General features: G+C 42.4%; 1 protein-coding gene across 10 annotated transcripts in view; it reads right to left on the bottom strand.

Annotated features, from left to right (window-relative positions):
- Nucleotides 1–19,467, bottom strand: part of Ica1 (islet cell autoantigen 1) — a 138,081-nt gene that overhangs the window by 94,020 nt on the left and 24,594 nt on the right. For all 10 annotated transcript variants that reach the window (XM_075953402.1, XM_075953405.1, XM_075953400.1 and 7 more), the window contains exons 4-6: nt 15,625–15,697; nt 9,805–9,928; nt 3,918–4,116 (exon numbers count right to left, since the gene is read on the bottom strand). In XM_075953402.1, coding sequence (XP_075809517.1) covers nt 3,918–4,116; nt 9,805–9,928; nt 15,625–15,697 — 396 coding nt within the window. The remainder of the gene's footprint in view (nt 1–3,917; nt 4,117–9,804; nt 9,929–15,624; nt 15,698–19,467) is intronic.

A 19,467-nucleotide genomic window follows, 5' to 3' on the forward strand; every position in this document is an offset into this window, starting at 1 on the left:
AGCGGGGCTCCAGGGGCCTCCCTCTCCAGGTATCTCCTTCCTCCCAATCATTTTGACAAGGAGCAGATGACTAGCAGGGTTCTTCCAGAAGGCTGGGATCAAGATTTCCTCTCTTTAGCTCCCCACGCAAACACTTACTAAAGACTCCTAATGCTGATGTGGAGAGCTGTCCGCAGCCTCTGAGCTGCAAAGGGTGCCAGATCATTTGCTTTGTTTAATTTAAAATTTTCATTCATCATGCCTGTCCCCCTCACTATGACTGCGCTATTTGAAAAGTTTCCTGACATTTGGGAAATGCTGGAAAAAGAGAGAAAGTCTTGGCCGGAGGCGAAAATTCACTTCCAATTTGACATCTATTTATGTTTATTCTGCTTATTTCTAAAAATAATAAACAGCTTTGTAATTAGAGCGACGCTCTGCTGAGTCTGCCAGAGGTCAGAACAGTGTGTTTCTCCCTGGCCTCCATCCCTGAGACCCAGTCATACCATGTTTCTTCTGGTTTGTACTCTTGTGCCTCCTGTTCTAGCATGAAATCTGCCTGAGCTGGTGGGATCACAAAGTTTGCTACGCCCAACCCCTTCTCAACACTCTTCCAAGCCCCTCCTTATAGATGCCCCTTCTTTCCTAGCCTGCTTCCCTCTGCTGCCCCGTTGCGTAGGTACCACTGTCTCTACAAATAACCTCTCGTGGGCCCTGGATCCAGATGCTATGTTGCTTCTACCTTGGACCTTTGTCCAAGTTGACCCTTCGGTTAGAAACTCTGCTCCGTTGTCTCCCACTCTCCCCATCTAGATCCCTCCTATTTGTCTTGGGTTTTTAATGTTTCTATGAGAATACACTCTGTCGAAAACAACCTCAGACGACCCCTTGGTAAACTGCTTTGGATTTACTTTTTTTTAATTAATTAATTAATTAATTTATTTATTATGTATACAATCATCTGTCTGTATGTCTGCAGGCCAGAAGAGGGAACCAGACCTCATTACAGATAGTTGTGAGCCACCATGTGGTTGCTGGGAATTGAACTCAGGACCTTTAGAAGAGCAGGCAATGCTCTTAACCACTGAGCCATCTCTGGATTTACTTCTTTCATGCTCAGCTGACTGCATGAGACGGGACTTACTGCTATGCAGTCTTCTGTGCTTAACTGCCATGTAACAGGGCTTCAGTATCATTTGTTGAATAAGCCATCATAAATGAATCAATGCATTCTAAAAAATTCCACCTAGGGCGCCATAACCTTGAGGTAAAAATCACAACGTTTCCTCCTCCAGAACATATGAATTCAGCCAAACTTCAAGTCCAGGCTTTACCGGCTGAAATGTGGGGAGGAGACGACACTGAGAGAGGGGACCCTTGAGGTCACACCTCGATCCCAGCTGGGTCACTGTCCCAAAGGTCTCTGTAGCACACCCAGTAGCACACTCCTGAGAGATAAACAGACACTCTGTTTAAGTCGGACTCCCACTGGGACCAAGACTCTTAAGCTTACATATAGTGAATTATAAATACATTGCGCAGAACAGAGAACTTGACACGCTAGAGAGTTCGCAGCAAGCCACACCTCGGTGCTCCTACTTCTCACCTGAACCATCAATCACATATATCAATTTCCAAAGCACCGGCGGTCCCCTGCGCGAGAGGGAATGCTGAGTGACCTGAGGAGAGGTGACTCTGGCACCTCGGACTCCGCTTAGAATCCGGCCACTTGACATGTAAGTGCTAACCAGGGCCAGGCGATGACCCAGGGGTCAGGCTCCAGAGAGAACCAAGTGTTCCCCTGTCCTCGTGGAGGGTGCAGTCTATTAAATACACTTTTGAAGATAGTCTTTCTCAAAAAAATACTCTTTTTCCCAATCCAAGTCTACCACATCCAGCTATCAAATTGAATCCAGCACACAGAGGATTAAGGAGGCAGGCACAGCTTCAGCAACTACTGCAAGGCAAAGGATTAAAAAAAACCCAAAAAACCAAAAATCCCAAACCACCCATATTTTTCCAGAATCAAGATTAATGGCATTAGACGATGGGAAATGTTTCAATGTTCAAACCAAATGACGAAGGCCTCGGTTTGTGTTTCACCATCCCACAGCTAGCAACCACCCCTACCAAACAAACCAAATAAACACAAATCCACATAACTGTCTCCTGCCTTCCCGAGGAGGAACTGTTTACTCGCATTATCTGTCACGCTGGAGGCACCCCAGAACTGTTCCCTGAGTGGACGGGTCACAGGCAAGGTGTCGCTATGAAAGTGCCTTTGCCCTCTCAGTTATATCAGTTGACTTTCTTCTCTTTGTCTCTGAGTGGGCAAACTGTATGTATTTTCGAGGGTTCGGGCTTCTATTTCCTTGTCCCGTACCTTAGGTGAGTTACCTACCAGGGTTATTACCCTTCTCATCCTCAAAAGAAAAAGTGTGTGTGGCTAACAGCAAGCGTTAAGGTGACACTAAACCAAACAGTGTTGCCAGTGTGCCCTGGAGGCAGCTTTGGTTTTCTCTCATTCTTTCTTTTTCTCTACCCATTCCACCCCATTCTCCTCAATCCCCATACAACATACGAATGACAAAAGAAAGGGCTGGCTTAATTGCAAAGTCAGCAGCAACTTTGCAGACCAGTCTGGGCTCACCGGCATCTCCTTGCCAAACCATAAACATTTAATTATTTACTACCATAAGCCTGATTTTCCTCTTTCAGAAGATGAATGAGTTCTACATCTACCACGCTGATGAAAGACGTTCGGTCCACCGTGCCTGGGACATTGGCCTGCCTATTGACAAGGCAGATGCTGACATGCAAAAGACCAGAGAGAAATGATGCTGGCTCCCACCACAGATAGGGAGTCTGGATTGCAAACGGAGAGAAAGTTTAACTATGAAAAGAACTTGTCATCTAAGATGTAGGGCAAGACGTGGGGACCACTGCACGAGCACTTGAAGCTCTTCCCAACGCTCCATTCCCACACTTCTTAACATCCAACATGGTAACCAGCCAGGATTCCGGACTCGTAGTTCCAAAGTGATGTCCCTAAATAGGAATCTAAGCCTTTTAAGCAATATTTCTCATTACCAATGGATCGGTTGAAATGACTAAGGAGTTGACACAATATTATGCCAAGCGTAACATTTGGCAGATTTTTTTTTTCTTTTACACCCTAAAACACACCCAGTCGCCCAGACAAAGAACTACCAATATTGTATTCAACAAAAAACATTCCACATGCTCATTAAATACTAGTGTTCGACTGCCACCCAGTGGTAGGATGCGTTCCTGTGTGACAAAAGGCTCCGAATGGCTATGCACCTAACACAATGTGGGTTTTAGAAAAAGGAACGAAAGATTATATCCCTCGGTTGCTCATCAGTTATTCCAGGGGAATTTAAGAGAATATTCATCTCTTCAGCTCTTATTTTCCTCAGAGAAATTTCTGAAGAGGTCGATAGCAGGGAAGGCTAGGGCATTCTCGCAAATCATACAACTAGACCTCGGTGTCTCTGGAGAGATCACAAAAGGATTGTTTTTATTTTTACATACTTCAACATGAATTAGCAATTAAAAAGACTTGCCAAACAGTCTGTTCTCACCTTCTAGATCTGTTTGAGCTATCCTGGATTTTCAGTTACGCATGAGGAGGCCTTTACAAGTGACAACCTTATAAAATGTGCGCATTATATGAAAATCTGACTTCAATTAAAACCAGCTACTAAATCCCAGCAATTTCCAGCTGTCTCTTCTCTTCTCCTTAGAGAATTATATATCACATTAATTGGTATTCTGTCACATTAAAAAAATGCCAGCAATGATTAATTGCATCCTTGGTGTGTTTGAGTTATGTCTTCCTCACCAGAGGGATTCAAATCACACTTGGTTGCCTTCTAGCAGGTACCCCTTTCGACAACCTTCAGAGAACGTCCTACCTTCCTGAACTTCTCCATTTGCTTGTAGAGGTCTGGGTCAAGTTCCTGAGAGACATCCTTCATCCACAACAAGGCCCCTCTATATTCAATCCGGCACTGCTCCATGCGGTTCACGGTCAGCCAGGTATCAGAGATGGCCCGATGTCTAAAAGTCTCCACTTCTTGGTGGAATCGACACAAAGGGTTCCGCAGAGCCAACCTGCACAGGAGGGCACAACTACAGTTATGAAATGAAAACCAGCAGTAATTCCAATCCCTGACGTGTTCTGCATTCATCACAGATCCAGGAACCCAAAACACTGTCTAGAACACAGTTGCTTCATCAAGACATGGCAGACATTAATTAAAATGTGTATGAATTTGGGAATCATCCAGACATTGCTCACATTCTGATCCTTTTGTTCTTAGTGAGCTGGACTGCTGGCAAGTACTGTTTGTGTTGCTGGGTGGCTCCAGGCCTGTACAGTCTTTAAGGTTGAAACCAATCCTAGATTAATGAAGGGCAATGAAGGCCTGGCCATGCCTATTTCCATTCCTGGTTCCTCCCTGCCTCTTCTGTTCCTGAAGTTTGGACCCTATGCGAAGAGATGGGGCAGGGTGTCCTTGACATGGTCATTTTGATCAATCCCCACAGGCCAGATCACCTGCAGTTTGCTCTAATAGAAACAGAACTGACCCACAGACCAAAGCACTTTTAAGTGATTTGGGGAAGAAGAGCACAGTTACTAAGGTCAGTTGGGTATCAGTGCATTCAGATAGGGCTATATGGTTCAATCCTCGTAAAACTAAAATACAAAGCTAGTTATGGTAGTAGGACACAGGTTTAATCCCAGCAGAAAACAGAAGTTCAAGATTAATCTCAGCAAACCTGGGCTACCTGAGATCCTGGCTTCAAAGAAAGAGAGACAGAAAGAAAGAGGGAAGGATAGAGAAAAGAAATGAAGGGAAGGAGGGGGGAGGGAGGAAAAGAGGGATGGAGCGAGGGCCAGAGCTTCAGCTTAGTGGTATACACCTCCTAGCATTAGCAAAGGCCTGGGTTCAATCTCAAGCACTGCAGTAAACAAACAAAGATCACACCAGAAATGAAGGTACACTGTACAGTGTAAAATTACTATAAGAGTAAGCCATAAAAAAACTGTTATTTATTCATTAAAAAAGGAAGGCATGTCCTAACTTAAGGTAAAATATTTGGGGTACAAAATGCTTCCTCTTCCATATTCAAAGTCAAATAATCAATGTCAGATGAATCAAACCTTGAAAACATTTTCTTTCTTTTGTCAAAGGCTTATTTTTCTTTTTAATTATCCACGTGTGCATCTGTATAGGCGCCCTCAGAGGCTAGAGATGTCAGACCCCTCAAGCTGGAGTTGTAGGTGGCTGTGGGCCACCTGTGTGGTGCTGAGGCTCAAACAAGGCTTCTGCAGGAGCAACACACACTTTTAGCCACTGAGACCCCTCTCCAGCCACGCAAAACATTCTTTATGAAGTTTCAGGGCATAGGTGCAAAAACTTCAACATAAGATGAACATTTAAGGTTCCATTTGCATACCAAGTTACTCAGCCAAATGGAATGATGATGTTGGTGTTCCGAAAACAGCTCCCGGCATCCATCAGAGTCTACAATGTCTCATGTATGTAGCACTCTGAAATGATAAATCTGGAATATACTTTAAGAAGAAAATCTCTTTTGCTATCTTCTCCATGTTTCCTTTTGTCTGTATGTATTATTTAAGTGTTGAACAAATCTGTGATAGCAGCTGGTCCATGCTAGCCTACCTTGATATCTGGAGAGATGGCTCAGAGGTTAAGAACAATGGATGCTCTTCCAGAGGTCCTGAGTTCAATTCCCAGCAACCACATAGTGGCTCACAACCATCTATAATGAAATCTGGTGCCCTCTTCTGGTGTGCAGGCATGCACGTAAACAGAATACTGTATACACAATAAATAAATAAATCTAAAAAGCAGAAGTCTTCTCAAAAAGTTATGCCACTGTGCCATGAAGTAAGCTTGTGTTTTATATTCGTTTAAATTTACTACTTGCCTTTCATCCAACAGAAAGTGTAGCAGAAGCAAATGCCTAACAAGTCACTGGTGTGCAGGTTTATAACACGGAGGACTTTTATCTGAAGACATAAACAGTCCTCAGATGGCTGCCTGAGGACGCTGCTCACTTTCTTACTCTTTTTCTCTTCCTTTAGATTTCGTCTATTTCCCCACATTTGCTGAAAATGAGTATTCTGAATAAAGTACTCTCGATTCCTTGGAATGATGAAGATCATAGAGATATCTTTAAAGTTAGAACGACATGATGTTAGAAACTAAAAAGGCACACTAAACACCCTCATCAACATTCATCCCTGCCAGGATGCCATAAACCAGTGGTTCTCAACCTGGGGGGTCTCAACCTACCAATATTCCTGCATATCAGATATTGATATTATGATTCATAACAGTAGCAAGATTACAGTTATGAAGTAGCAGTGAAAATAATTTTATGGTTTGGGGTCACCAGAACATGGGGAACTGTAGAAAAGGTTGAGAACGACTGCCAAAAGCTGATCCATATGAATCAGAGTGGTGAAAATCCACTCATTGGAGTATAAAGACATGAATCTACACCAAGAAAAAAATATCATTCTTACTAACTGAAAATATCATCCTTCATGTTGGGTAAAGGGACCACTCCTCCATTGCTGGTGGGAGCACAAATTGGTACAATCACTTTGGAAATCAGTATGTTGATTTCTCAGAAAATTAGAAAACAACCTTCCTTAAGACCCCAAAGGATGCTCAATTGTACCACAAGGATGTGTGCTCAACTATGTTTATAGAAGCATTATTTGTCATAGCCAGAACCTGGAAACAACCTAAATGCTCTTGACTGAAAAATGGATAAAAAAAGATGTGGTACATTTACACAATGGAGTACTCACTCCACAGCAGAAAAAAAAATGACATCTTGAAATTTGCAAATGGGTGGAGCTAGAAAACATCATATTGAGTGAGGTAACCCAGACTCAGAAAGACAAATATCATATGTACTCACTCATAAGTGGCTTTTAGACATAAAGCAAAAAAAGAAAAAAAAACCAGCCTACAATTCACAATCCCAGAGAACCTAGACAACAAAGAGGACCCTAAGAGAGACATACATGGATCCACTCTACATGGGAAGTAGAAAAAGACAAGATGTCCTGAATAAATTGGGAGCATGGGGATCATAGGAGATGGCAGAAGGGGAGGGGAGAGAAAAAGAGGGGAGTAGAGAAAAAAATATAGCTCAATAAAAACAATAAAAAATCATTAAATAATTTAAAAAATGCAAGACTGGCCAACCCTTTCATTTATGCAAATCTACCCAGTGGAAATAATTAATAAAATAACTAAAGGGCTACTTTAAAATATTTATCCTTTAGTAGGTAATGGTAAAAAATAAAGAGAGAGCCTGGATAAGAGTGGTTAACAGTAAGTACTGCTCTTGCAGAAGACCCAAGTTCTGCTTCTAGTGCCCAGGGTGGGTGGCTTAGAACAGCCTGTAACTCCAGCTCCCAGGTATCAGACTTCTGTGGGCACCCTCATACAATGTGGATGCACGCGCGCGCGCGCACACACACACACACACACACACACACACACACACTCTAACAAACCAATATCCTTAAAAAGAAGAATGCAACAGAGGGCTCATATGTATCAGAACATGCCCAGAAATCCTGTGGAGTTACTTTTAATTTTGCATTTTTGTTTTTTAAAGATGTAAACATTGAAATATAAAAAATTACCATTATTAAATAAAATATCAATTTACTAAATTATCAGCATACACTATAACAAAAAAACCTATCTGTTATGGTGCTGTTTATGCTAAAAAAACATATTCTGTGGGCTGAAAAGTTGGGTTAACCATTAAGATTATGTAGAGCTCTTGCAGAGGACCCAAGTTTACTTTTCAGGACCCATGTCAGATGGCTTACAACTGCCTGTAACTCTAGCTACAGGGGACCTGAACCCTGTACTGGCTTCTATAACCATCTGCACTCATGGGCACACACAATTAAAATAAATCTTCAGAAACATTCTTGCATACTCTAAATCATGTTCACTCAACTAAGAATTCAAGCCCATAAAAATTTCCTCTAGTCGATCTGCTTCCTTTACACTTAGGAGAACTAGGTGGGATATCATGTGACCCCTGAGCAGCTGGGAAAGTGAAGCCACTGTGTGAGAGGCCACCTTCCAAATTGCAGAGCTGGTTGCACTCATTAAATTACTGTAGACTGCAGTTTGCTAGTCTACGGTAGATACTTTCCAGTATCATTTCCATTATTTCGTTGATGCTTTCACCGGTGTGTGTGTGTGTGTGTGTGTGTGTGTGTGTGTGTGTGTGTGTGTGCGAGAGAGAGAGAAAGAGAGAGAGAGAGACACAGTTAATATACATTAACTTAAGATGCTGTATTTGTACGTTGTGGGATCATTTTGGTCTATAATCATCCAGACTGCAACCAAATAGCATAGGGTAGAATAATTGACAGTGTGATTAATAACAGGAACTTTCAAGGTGGTCTGGAGTTGGATACTTCTTTTCATGAACAGGCATTAATTTTTGTACATGGACACACCTCTTTCCCCTCTGAAATCCAGTGTTACTTCACGCTTAACATAAGAGCATTTACTCTGATTTTCTAGGAATCGATTATCCTTGTAAGACTGGTCAAGGCTATATACACAAAAGAATTACCTAGTAAGGGGTTATAGTTTGCCAGTTTCAGAATTTCTCTCTTTTTGATTTGTCTGTCTTAAGTATTAAATGTGCAATCTAAGATTTATAAGAAAATACTTTTAAAAAACTTAAACTGTGCAGAGAACTGGTGGAAAGGGCTCCATTCATTTCTGACCACTGCCTACAAGCCGGGGTCCAAATGTCATTAGCAAGAACCACAATGTCCAATAGTGGGTTCACTGAAAAGCCTATAGATACTGCTGGTACCTTTTCTAGCTCCATCTTTTTTGGGTTTCCATAGGAACGCTCATGGGACTTGTCAATCATTGATCTACTCTTGGACCACAGAGAGGGAAAACAGGGTAAATAGGGATGGGGAGGAAGGTGGAGCAACTTGAGTAAGAGGATTTTTGAAGCTTACATAATCTTGGAAGGCAACTTTAGGGGTAATTCTGCAGGATATTAATGGCGACATTTTCTGGGGCTTGTTAGTGAGTAGTGTGTCTCTGGCACAAAGAGCAGTTTGTGTGGTATAAAGCTCAGGGTTGTTTAACATCGTCCATAAACACCGGTCACGGGTGTATTTTGAAATCCAACCGTTCTGTCATAATTTCCTCTGTACTGGAGACTGTCAAACTTTCATGCACACCAGGATCAATTGTAGATCTGGTTGTGACATAGAGTTGGGGTTGGTAGGCAGTGGGGACTCGATTCTGCTTCTAACAGTCATCCAGGGATTGCTGCTGACCATGGACCTGAGGAGTGTGGTCCAGGGCATCCTGATAACCACCCCTTTGCCATGAATTAGCCCACAGAGGCAGAGAGGGAGCCTTCCAAGTCAGTCTCATTAGGCTCTTGCTTTAATCAAATGCTGAGAGGGGACCAGACTGATTGTTATGAACAACTTGAAGGTCAAATACTCACAATGATTGGCATATATACTGCTTCCCACTGAGCAGTGGACAAAACAGATTAAATAGCAAGGAGGAAAACCGATCTTACACGCTATCTAACTAAAGGGAGGTGGAAGCCAGCTAAGTATAGAATGTTACTCCTCAGGCTTAGGCTAAAGCGTTTTAGACGGCATGATTTCCCCTTATGAAGAAGTGGGTCCCAGATTCTCTTTGGATCCCCTAAAGCACAGCCCCAAAGAAGGTCACACACCTTTGCTGGGAGGAAAAGCAGAGGGCCTTGCCTGTGGCTTGCATCATTTTTCCTGCTCTGGTTTTATCTTGGAAGCCTTGGGATCGGAGAAATTTTCCCAGTTCGTTCTCTTCTTGAGACAAGACTGATGGAGAAAACAGGGAAAGGCTCTGAGAATGACTAGCATTTTTACGACAAAGAAAGTGAGAGAGACAAATCCCAAGGCCCTCTCTCTCCAGAGGCAAAGATTAGAGGAAATTAAATCCAAGTGGCAGGCTGCAAGGTGAGTCTCTCCACCTCCCCCACCCAGCCATTTAACTTCCATGCTGGTCTTCCTTTTACAATAGGAGATCAAATTCACTTGAATACATCTGTCAGTGAGTTTGGTGCCCTGTAATCAGAACCAGAAAATGACCTCTGTACTGAAAAGTGAACCCATAATGTGCTGCTTCAGGTCGAAATGAAGGAGTTGGGTTTGTCACAGCTGACAGTGGGGACCTTTTGTGGCTGCCTCCCATTATCCTCTCCTGCTGACTTTTTGATCTCTGCAGTCTGAGTTACATTCTGTCCTTTGTAAAACAACTCAAATCCCTCAACCACCGTGATGAAGCAAGGTGGAGTTGGAAGTGGGGAATGAAGGTGGGTAGGCCATCAGGTTGACCATTTGGTAAATTTGAGAAATACAGAGCCGGAACCAAAACTGGTTTGGTTATGCTTAAACTTGGCTTTATTTTTAGAGACAAGTCCAGATGGGGGCAATTTAATAGAACAGTGAATTGGCACATGCTGTCTACAGATTGATTGGTAGAAGACATAAAAAGTCAGGGAAATGTATAATTCTTTTGATACTGCTCTTTACCTTCAGTAGTACAAGGTACATTCTCAGGAGGTCGCAAAGCAGCCACCAAAATGATCAGCATCATTATTTATAGTAGTAACACTCTCCCTATTCTAGAGAGTGATTTAAAAAAAAAAAAAGAGCGTCCACAAAGCAGTCACAAAGAGACCCAAACATTCTCCATCATCTGCTCCATAAATGCAGGGCTTGGGAATTGAACCCAGGACCTTGTGCTTGCAATAAAAGCACCCTACCATTGAGCAGCATCGCTGGTAATGATGTCTTAAAGTCTCCCAAAGCAGAGAACAGTGTCCACTTCATCCAAGCCGCCAGTGGCCAGCGACATGAGTGTCCACATAAGGCCCACCTACACCGACACGGTGGGAATCACATGACACTTACCCTCATCAAGAATGGAGCTCTAATAGGACCCTGCTCACAACCCTTGTCTCCTGTGTTCTTCACACAGGGCATATGCAAGGTGTATTCGGTAAAACTGATCAGTTTCTATTGTTGCCTGAAGGTCGATTTATTTCACCAACCCACCAGTCTCGCCACACTTCAAGCTGTATCCTATTGTTAGTACCAATCTCTCTGACAACAACTGCAGAAGTCTGAGTGGGAACCACGGATCCAAAGGACTCACTGCTCCTTGCCTACTGTGACTATGGCCCTTGTTCAGCAGTGCCCTGGAACTGCAGAAGGAAGTCCTGAAGCAGGAGAAGGGGCTTTAGATACCCCCCCCCCTTTTCATGAGATAGATAATTCCCATCCTCACACTTTTCTCTCAAAACCCAAATTCCCAACATCAGCTGTGGTGACTCAGACCTATAATCCCAGCATTGGGAAGCTAGAGGCAGGAGGGCTGAGAGACTGGGGTAAGTCAGGGCTACGGAGGAGAGATCCGGCCTCACAGATCCAAGTCCACCTAAAGGTTTCTTCTGACAAGTGGCCAGTTGCACTCTTTTTGGACAGCAGTGACCGTTGGGCTCATATGTCAGTACCTGCTGTGGTGGACTCAGTGTCGTAGAGTGGTCTGCATCTGACTTCGTCATGCGATTCTGCCTTCACAGACTATACCACACTTTGTAATTCTCAGGTCAAGCAGAGAGTCTTATACTCATGGCATTAAATACATGTGAAATGAACTAGCTGTTATTTTTGCCTTGTCACTTCACACACTGTATTCCATTTAAAATGCTTGTTTGATATCCATGTCATAGTTTTATGTAGCTTAAAAAAGTCTGTATGGTGTTTTTCAATGCCTTATGTATTGTCTCTTCATTGACTAATATATGGGGTTCATTCATCTCTACCAAGAACCTTTTCCTTCCTATGGAGAGAGACTTCCCATTTTCACTGCCAAAAACAGCAGATTACTGTCACCCTTTTTACCTTAAAGACTCAAGTCACATAAAAATGAACACATTTAACTTGAGTCCCAAAGAAACCAATTCAGCATACCTGAATGTGCACTTGGTGATATGAATCTCTCCTAAATAAGCTATGTAGGTTGAAGACTTCAGGAATAATTTTTGGTCGCTTTGTGCACTTGGGGATTAAACTTGGTGGCAAACATGCTTGACCTTCTCTGCTGGCCTGATTAGTTGGCAGAGATTCCGAGAGAGCTTGAGCTCTGTTAGAGTCAAGGCCAGATTGTCCCCAGACAAGATGGTCATTCCCATGCAACATGTATATTAGAAAATTCAAAGTCTGCACTCGCTCAAAGATTCAATTAACTAGGTCATAAACTTTCAAATAAAAACTCACTAACATTTACTTGCTGGTTATATTTTCAGATGCGTCCTTGAAAGATAAGAAGCAAATGAAGAACTGTGAAAATATTTCCCATAATAGTGTTAATCAACAGTTCAGACTTACAGCTGATCCTGCAGTGAGGAAGGAGACAGAGGTTGTCCCCCAACCCTCCAGAGCTCAGATTCAAGTGGCGGGTGAAAGAAAATGAAGCACACATAATCACAAACACAAGACACAAAAGGGAATATGCCAGAGAAACTGAGCAAGACACTGCTTTAGACTGGGTCACGAGGGAAGGCTCTAGCAGCAGCTGAACTCTGAGTGACAAGAGGAGGCATTCTTGGTGTTATTAGGGCAACGACATTCGGAGCAGAGGAACACACTGAGAGCCAAAGGCCTCCTGTTGCCTGGGAGGCAAAGGCAACGGAGCCTAGGGGATAAGGTGGGACTCGATGTTTCCTAATTTTATAAACTGTGCTAAGTTTGTCTGCAGTGCTCTAAAGCAAGTAGCAATATGATCCAGCCTATAATTTCTTAACTCTATGAAAGTAATGGTACACTTAAAAACACCAACAGTATGCAGAATTGTGATACACCCTTCCCTGGCTTCTCCTCTCATTTTCTGTATGTTATTATGGCACGAGATTCAGAAAATTAATATAGACACAGTTCTATCAACTACAGTCCTTATTTGGACTGTTACCAGATTTTCCATGATCGTTCTTTTTCTGTTCCAGACTTTAGCCCCGGATCCCACAGAGTAGTGAGGTATTGGGTCTCCGCCTTCTTCAAGATCTGAGTGCTTCTCGGCTTTCTTGCCTTTTAAGACTTTGACACCTTCTAAGAGTAGCCCAGAGTTACAAGAGGAAACCTCATTGAGGAGTTGCCTCCATCGGACTGGCCTGAGGGGCCATTGCTGTGACCAGTGGTTAATGTGGAAGGATCAAGCCTGCATTAATGTGGAAGTGGTGCCATCGGGGGGCAGGTGCTCCAGGGTTGAAGAAGAAAGCTGGCAGAGCCAAAGCAAAAGCGAGAGCAAGCCAGTATCCAGCATCTTCCCATGCTCTCTGTCTCAGTTCCTGCCTCTACGGCTGTACCCTGACTCTCCTTCGTGATGGACTGCCGGCTGTAAGATGAGATAAAACCCTTTCTTTCCCAAGTAGCTTTTGGTCACACCATCTATCACAGCAACAGAATCCCAACCAGAGGCAAAAGGGTTTGTTTTTTCTTCTTTCAATTTACACCAATCCATCTGTCTACCTGTCCATGTATCTCCATACAGATATAACCTGTACTTAATATTTAGTATGATTTATAGTTTATTACTGTCATTTATCTCGTTGTGTGAATTGGAAGTAGCTTTGACTACAGACTCGCTTCTGTGCCCTTTAATTCCCCATCCTTCCTCAAGGACGGTTTAGGTTCAGTTACTATGAGGCATTCCAGACTCACCTTCAATTTCCCTGTGCTGGACCTGAAATCAGTCGCTTCCCCAAAGGTGTGGAAAGGGTATTTGGAAAACAAGATCTGAATGTTAGGTGCACTCAGTGTTGGTGCTTCCAGATGCTGTGAGGCATCTGGATATAAAGATATAAACACACAGACCCTGGCCCATGTGTTAATCTGTGTTCCTTTCTGTGCACATCTGTCTTCACAGGTTAACAGCCATGAATTCACCTGCTCCCTGTGTTTGCTGTGCAGCACCTTACTCCTTGATTTTTAACCTCATTATACACTGGTTCTCAACTATACTACATTTAGTTGTTTAATCTCATATAAACTAGTTTTAAAATTGCTGCTCCATTTAATTAAGATCAATAAATTAATTATCTGCTCCAGTTTTTGTACGTATTTCTTTTTGTGTTGCTCCTTACTCCCCTCTTAAAGATACTGTCTTTTGAGTTGTTGAAGTTAATTTTCTTCTTTCTCATCCAGCCCAGCGATGCTATCCGCAGTGCATCAGATACTATTTCTATTCCACTTTACCTCCCCCCTCTCCCCACCACGTTCTGGTTTAGGGATTTTTGTGAGTGTGTAAAAGGTCACTATGGTTTTAAAAGTCAGAATTACTGTGCACCTTGCTGAGGTAAAGCTATGCCCTCACCTCCTGCGCCCTGCTCTTACCCCTCCCTAGTTCCATTTCTGCTCAAAGGGGATCTAATTCCTTTTACTGGGATTTACCTTCCCAGGATTTCTTCAGCATAGTGTGCATGCTGATAATTAATTTACTGATCTTAATTAAATAATGCATATATGCATGTATCCTTCTTTTTACACACTTACATTTTATTAATCCCCCTTTTCTTGCACAGCTTGCACCATGCGATACGTATCTGTGCTTGCTTTCTTTTAAAATGCCGCCTTAGAAATCACCCCATGTCAGTTCACAGAGATTTGCTGTATTTCTTTTCTATGGCAGCTGCAAAACAACACCCTCACTTTAACGGTTCCGTCTTCAGTCCTCTATCAAAGTAGGGATCCTGATGAGTCTAAACAGTGCAGAACCCTTCCTTCCTTTCTCAGCTCTGATGACATGGCTTACCCACAAACCAACAGCCAATCCCTGCTACAGTCAGAAGACCACTTTATTGCTGGGACAGTGTGTGTGTGTGTGTGTGTGTGTGTGTGTGTGTGTGTGTGTGTGTGTAGCATATGGATGCAGGTGCCCACAGAGGCCAGAAGAGGGCACTATATTCCTTGTAACTGGAGTTACATGTGTCTATGTCTGCCCAGTGTGAGTGCTGGGACCCAAACTCAGGTCTACTGGAAGAACATGTGCTCTTTACTGCTGAGTCATCTCTCTAGCCCCATGATAGAAATATGATTTTAACTCTGTACATTATAACATCTGTTCATGAAGAAGTTCTGCTGACAAAATATATTTAGTGAATTAGCTAATTGTGTCTTCTCTCTCTACCTGGTCATTAAAAATAATGGGCATAAAATAACAAAGAAGTCAAATAAAAAATAACCCCAAATCAAAAAGTCCAATATCGAAAACTGAACGAATATTTATAATTGGGGAAGTGAACGGTCTGCATTCATGGATGATTCTCCAGTCTTATACTCACTTTGAAGAGCCTACGTAAACCAAAGGTGGCACTAGCAGAGACCTTCCTCACATTTGAGGGGACAAAGACATAACACCCCCCAAGTAGCTCCTGAACTTAGGATACGATACACTAAGGCAAAATAGCCTGCTCTTTCTCACTATTTGCTCAATATCATACTTAAGTCATACTTACAACATATTCTCTTTTGGTAGAGTACAATTGCTTTAGACAAGTCCAAACAGGTTCTCTGAACTGAATGGAATAACTGCAAGAAAACACAATAAAATCCTATGAAACACACAGCAGTGCAAGTAAAATACACATTGAATAAAACCACAATACCATTTCCGGCTAGAAGCAAGACCCCCAAAAGTCTCTTTGATGTCAAGTGCAGTGACACATACAGTGACCAGTAGCCTGATGTCACATGACATACAGTGACCAACGGCCTGATGTCACATGACATACAGTGACCAACAGCCTGATGTCACATGACATACAGTGACCAATAGCCTGATGTCACATGACATACAGTGACCAACAGCCTGACGTCACATGACATACAGTGACCAATAGCCTGATGTCACGTGACATACAGTGACCAACAGCCTGATGTCACATGTAGTGAAATACACAGTGGCCAATGGCCTATAATCTGTGCCCACTGAACCTGACCACCTCTGCTATTTAAATTAAGTTCTGCAGAATAGTTATTCCCTCCAGACTCTTGGAATAACTGATGAAAAACAAAACATAAGGGTAGGGCCCAGCATAGGGCTTGGTACACCAGAGACCCAGCATTCATTCTAGCCTAGTGTGTTATCTTTAACACATACTGTCTTTGTCAAAATGGAGCTTCTGCAGGCTAAGCATTATACTTAAAAGATGACAGTAAGTTATTTTATGATCCTAATAGATTTTAGAGCATGTGTAAGCAACCGGATAAAGCAAACACAAATCAATTGGAAGAATTCTGTCTATTTAGAACACATCTGTTAAAATGTTATCATGCTAAAAGCAAACATTAACACCTACCTGCTAGTAATATCACAAAATACACAGTGAAGCAACCCTCATGCCACACTAGGGCCATGCTGAAGAACCCTAGGGAGAAGGCAGGAGAGCTGTACTGAAAAGGATCTAACTAGATTTAAATTCATGGCCGTTGTGATGGCTAATGTTGGGTGTCAACTTGACTACATCTAGAATCAATTAAAACCAAAATGGTTGGGCACACCTGTGAGAGATTTTCTTGACTGGATCATGTGCTGTGGGAAGACCCAGCCCAAACCTGGGCCACACCTTCTGGTGGTAGCCCACATAAAAGGACAGGGAAGAAGGAAATTGTTGCCTTTTCCCATCTTGTTCTCACCTCACTGGAAGGTTCATTTACACCACACAGGGGCACGCCTTTGCCGGTGGAGAACCTACTTCTCCAGGATCCTGACATAGATTCAAGGCCAGCTGACACATCCAGCTGTGAGCCGGACAGTCACTGACTCTTGGTCTTTCCTTTGTTGGACGAGCCAGACCACAGAAAGTCACCCCAATAAATCCTCCCTTTAACATATGCTCTTTCTACTAGTTCTGTCCCTTTAGAGAACCCCAACTAACCTTGGTCTTTCCTTCAGAAACAGATCACTCAAGAATAATAGATGTTTTGCTTTGGAGAGTGAATGTCTCCCCAGAGCCTGTGGGAAGTGGTAGGACCTTTAAGAATAGCTTAGTAGACCGAAGTGAGGTCACAGAGGATATGCTCTGGAAGGGGCGTTAGGACCTCAGCCTTCTCTCTATTTCCAGGCTATTAGAAGGCAAACATGTTGCTTCCGCTTGGCGTTCCTGTCATGATAAAGCTGCCTCACGACATCACTGAAAGCAAAGGGGCTGAGTAACCTTGAGCCAAAAATAACTGTTTCTCCTTTCCACTCAATAGCTGTGGAGTAACAGAAAGCTGACTAATATCACAGACTTCTTACTTCTCAAAGCCCTGTCTGTGGACTCAGGGACCATGACAGGTACCAGTTACAAAAGGGGATAAACATCTTCCCTCCATGGAGTCACTCCTTTTTGTATATAGTTTACTGGCCATGCCAACGTAAAAATATGTCTTGGTAATCATAAAGTACTTACAATATTTGAGTGAAAACCGATGATCTCTTTATATTACATATGGCCGAATTATCTAACAAAAGTAATGAATGAATTTAAAACAATTAAAATTCATTCTTAAGAATGTTTAATAAAATAAAGTTTATTTTATTCTATTAATGAAGAAACAAATTTACTTATTTATTAAATTACATCTTCAATCTGTTTGGGGTGGGGAGGAGTCTTTCCCTGTTTAAAAACAAATCAGAAAACCATCAGAATTTGCTCCTTTACAGACTCCTAGCAGCAGTGTTCTGGGCCACAAACCACCAAAGTAAGAGCAAATATGTTCAGATTCCGTAGGAGAAACGATATGATCCATTGTTACTGCTGACTTTTTAGAGCCAAGATACTAGTCAGGTGCAATAAAAGGTCCAGCTTGGGAATGTTCAGTTCTGCGAGTTTTGACAATTATATTCACTTGTGAATCACACACAAAGCAAGCATTTCCATCATCAAAACAGTCCCCCAAAACAGTCCCCTCTGCCCTGGCAGCTGCTAAAGACCAAACCTGAGAATATTTATATACTAGCTTCTCAATGCATTAGAATCACTATATTTATTTATTTGGATTATTTTTGAAATAGGGTTTCTCTGTGTAGCTTTGGAGCCTGGTCTACAGAGCGAACTCTACTCACAGAGATCCTCTTGCTTCTGCCTCCCGAGTTCTGGGATTAAGGGTGTGTGCCACCACCATCTGGCTATATTTATTTATTTATTTGATATTTGGATGTGTCTAAGAAGGCTAAAGGTCAACGTTGTTATTTTCCTTTGTGGCAAACCACCTTATTTTTAAATTTTATTTAACTTGTCATTACTATTGTGTGTGTATGTATGTGTGTGTGTGAGAGAGAGAGAAGAGAGAGAGAGAGAGAGAGAGAGAGAGAGAGAGAGAGAGAGAGAGAGAAGAGAGTGTATGTTGTATGTGAATGTGTGAATGTATCACACTGTGCAGTAGAGGTCAGAAAACTACTTCCAGCAGTCAGTTCTCCTCTTCTGCAGTGGGTTCTGGGGATCGACGTTCAGATGTCAAGATTGTCCAGCAAAAACTCGGACTCACTGAACCATCACAATGGCCCATGACCTGATTGTCTGAGACAAGGACTCTTACTGACTCGCTGGCCAGCAAGCCCCCAGGATCTAACTGCCTCTGCCTGCCTTCACCACCTTGTCCTGCTTCTACACGAGTTCCGGAGATCCAAACTCAGGCCCATGTGCTTACATAGCAAACACTTCCCCAGCTCTTCATCTATCAAGAAAGCTTGGTATGGGTACAGATGTCCTGGGCCAGCAGAGCAAACTAGCCTTCTGCAGGTAATTCAGCGTGAGAACACTCCATAATACTTTGCACATCATTCTCATGTTCTACTGAGGGACCCATTTTCTCTACTAATATTCATAACTATATTAGTACTTTTTGCGACAGAAATCCCTTTGGTGAGCAAAACACGAAGTCACGGGCCAAATACTTTGGATGCATGAACTAAAACAGTGGCTGTTTAGATGAAAGTATAGTTACTTCAAAAAATATGCTGCTGCAAAACTTCCATATAATGTATTGTTTAAGACAGTAGCAAATTAAATGAAATATTAAATTACTATAGCATTGAAACAGGGTCTGACTGTGAAGCTCATACCGGCAATCCTCCTGTTTCAACCTCCAGAGTGCTGGGATTACAAGGCTACCACTATGCCAAGCTTACCTTTTTTGGAAAATGCTTATACTTACTAGCTTGCTAAAAAAAATCTATGAGACATGAAAAGCATATACAACTTAGAATGGTTTAAACTGTATTTACGATACAAATATCAGAAAAGACACTTCTTCTCTCTACTCTGTTCCATGGTACAATCTCTCCTGAAACAGCACCCAATCAGCTTCCATTT

The sequence above is a fragment of the Microtus pennsylvanicus genome, chromosome 19, assembly GCF_037038515.1.
Source record: "Microtus pennsylvanicus isolate mMicPen1 chromosome 19, mMicPen1.hap1, whole genome shotgun sequence".
In the NCBI taxonomy this organism is placed as follows: Eukaryota; Metazoa; Chordata; class Mammalia; order Rodentia; family Cricetidae; genus Microtus; species Microtus pennsylvanicus.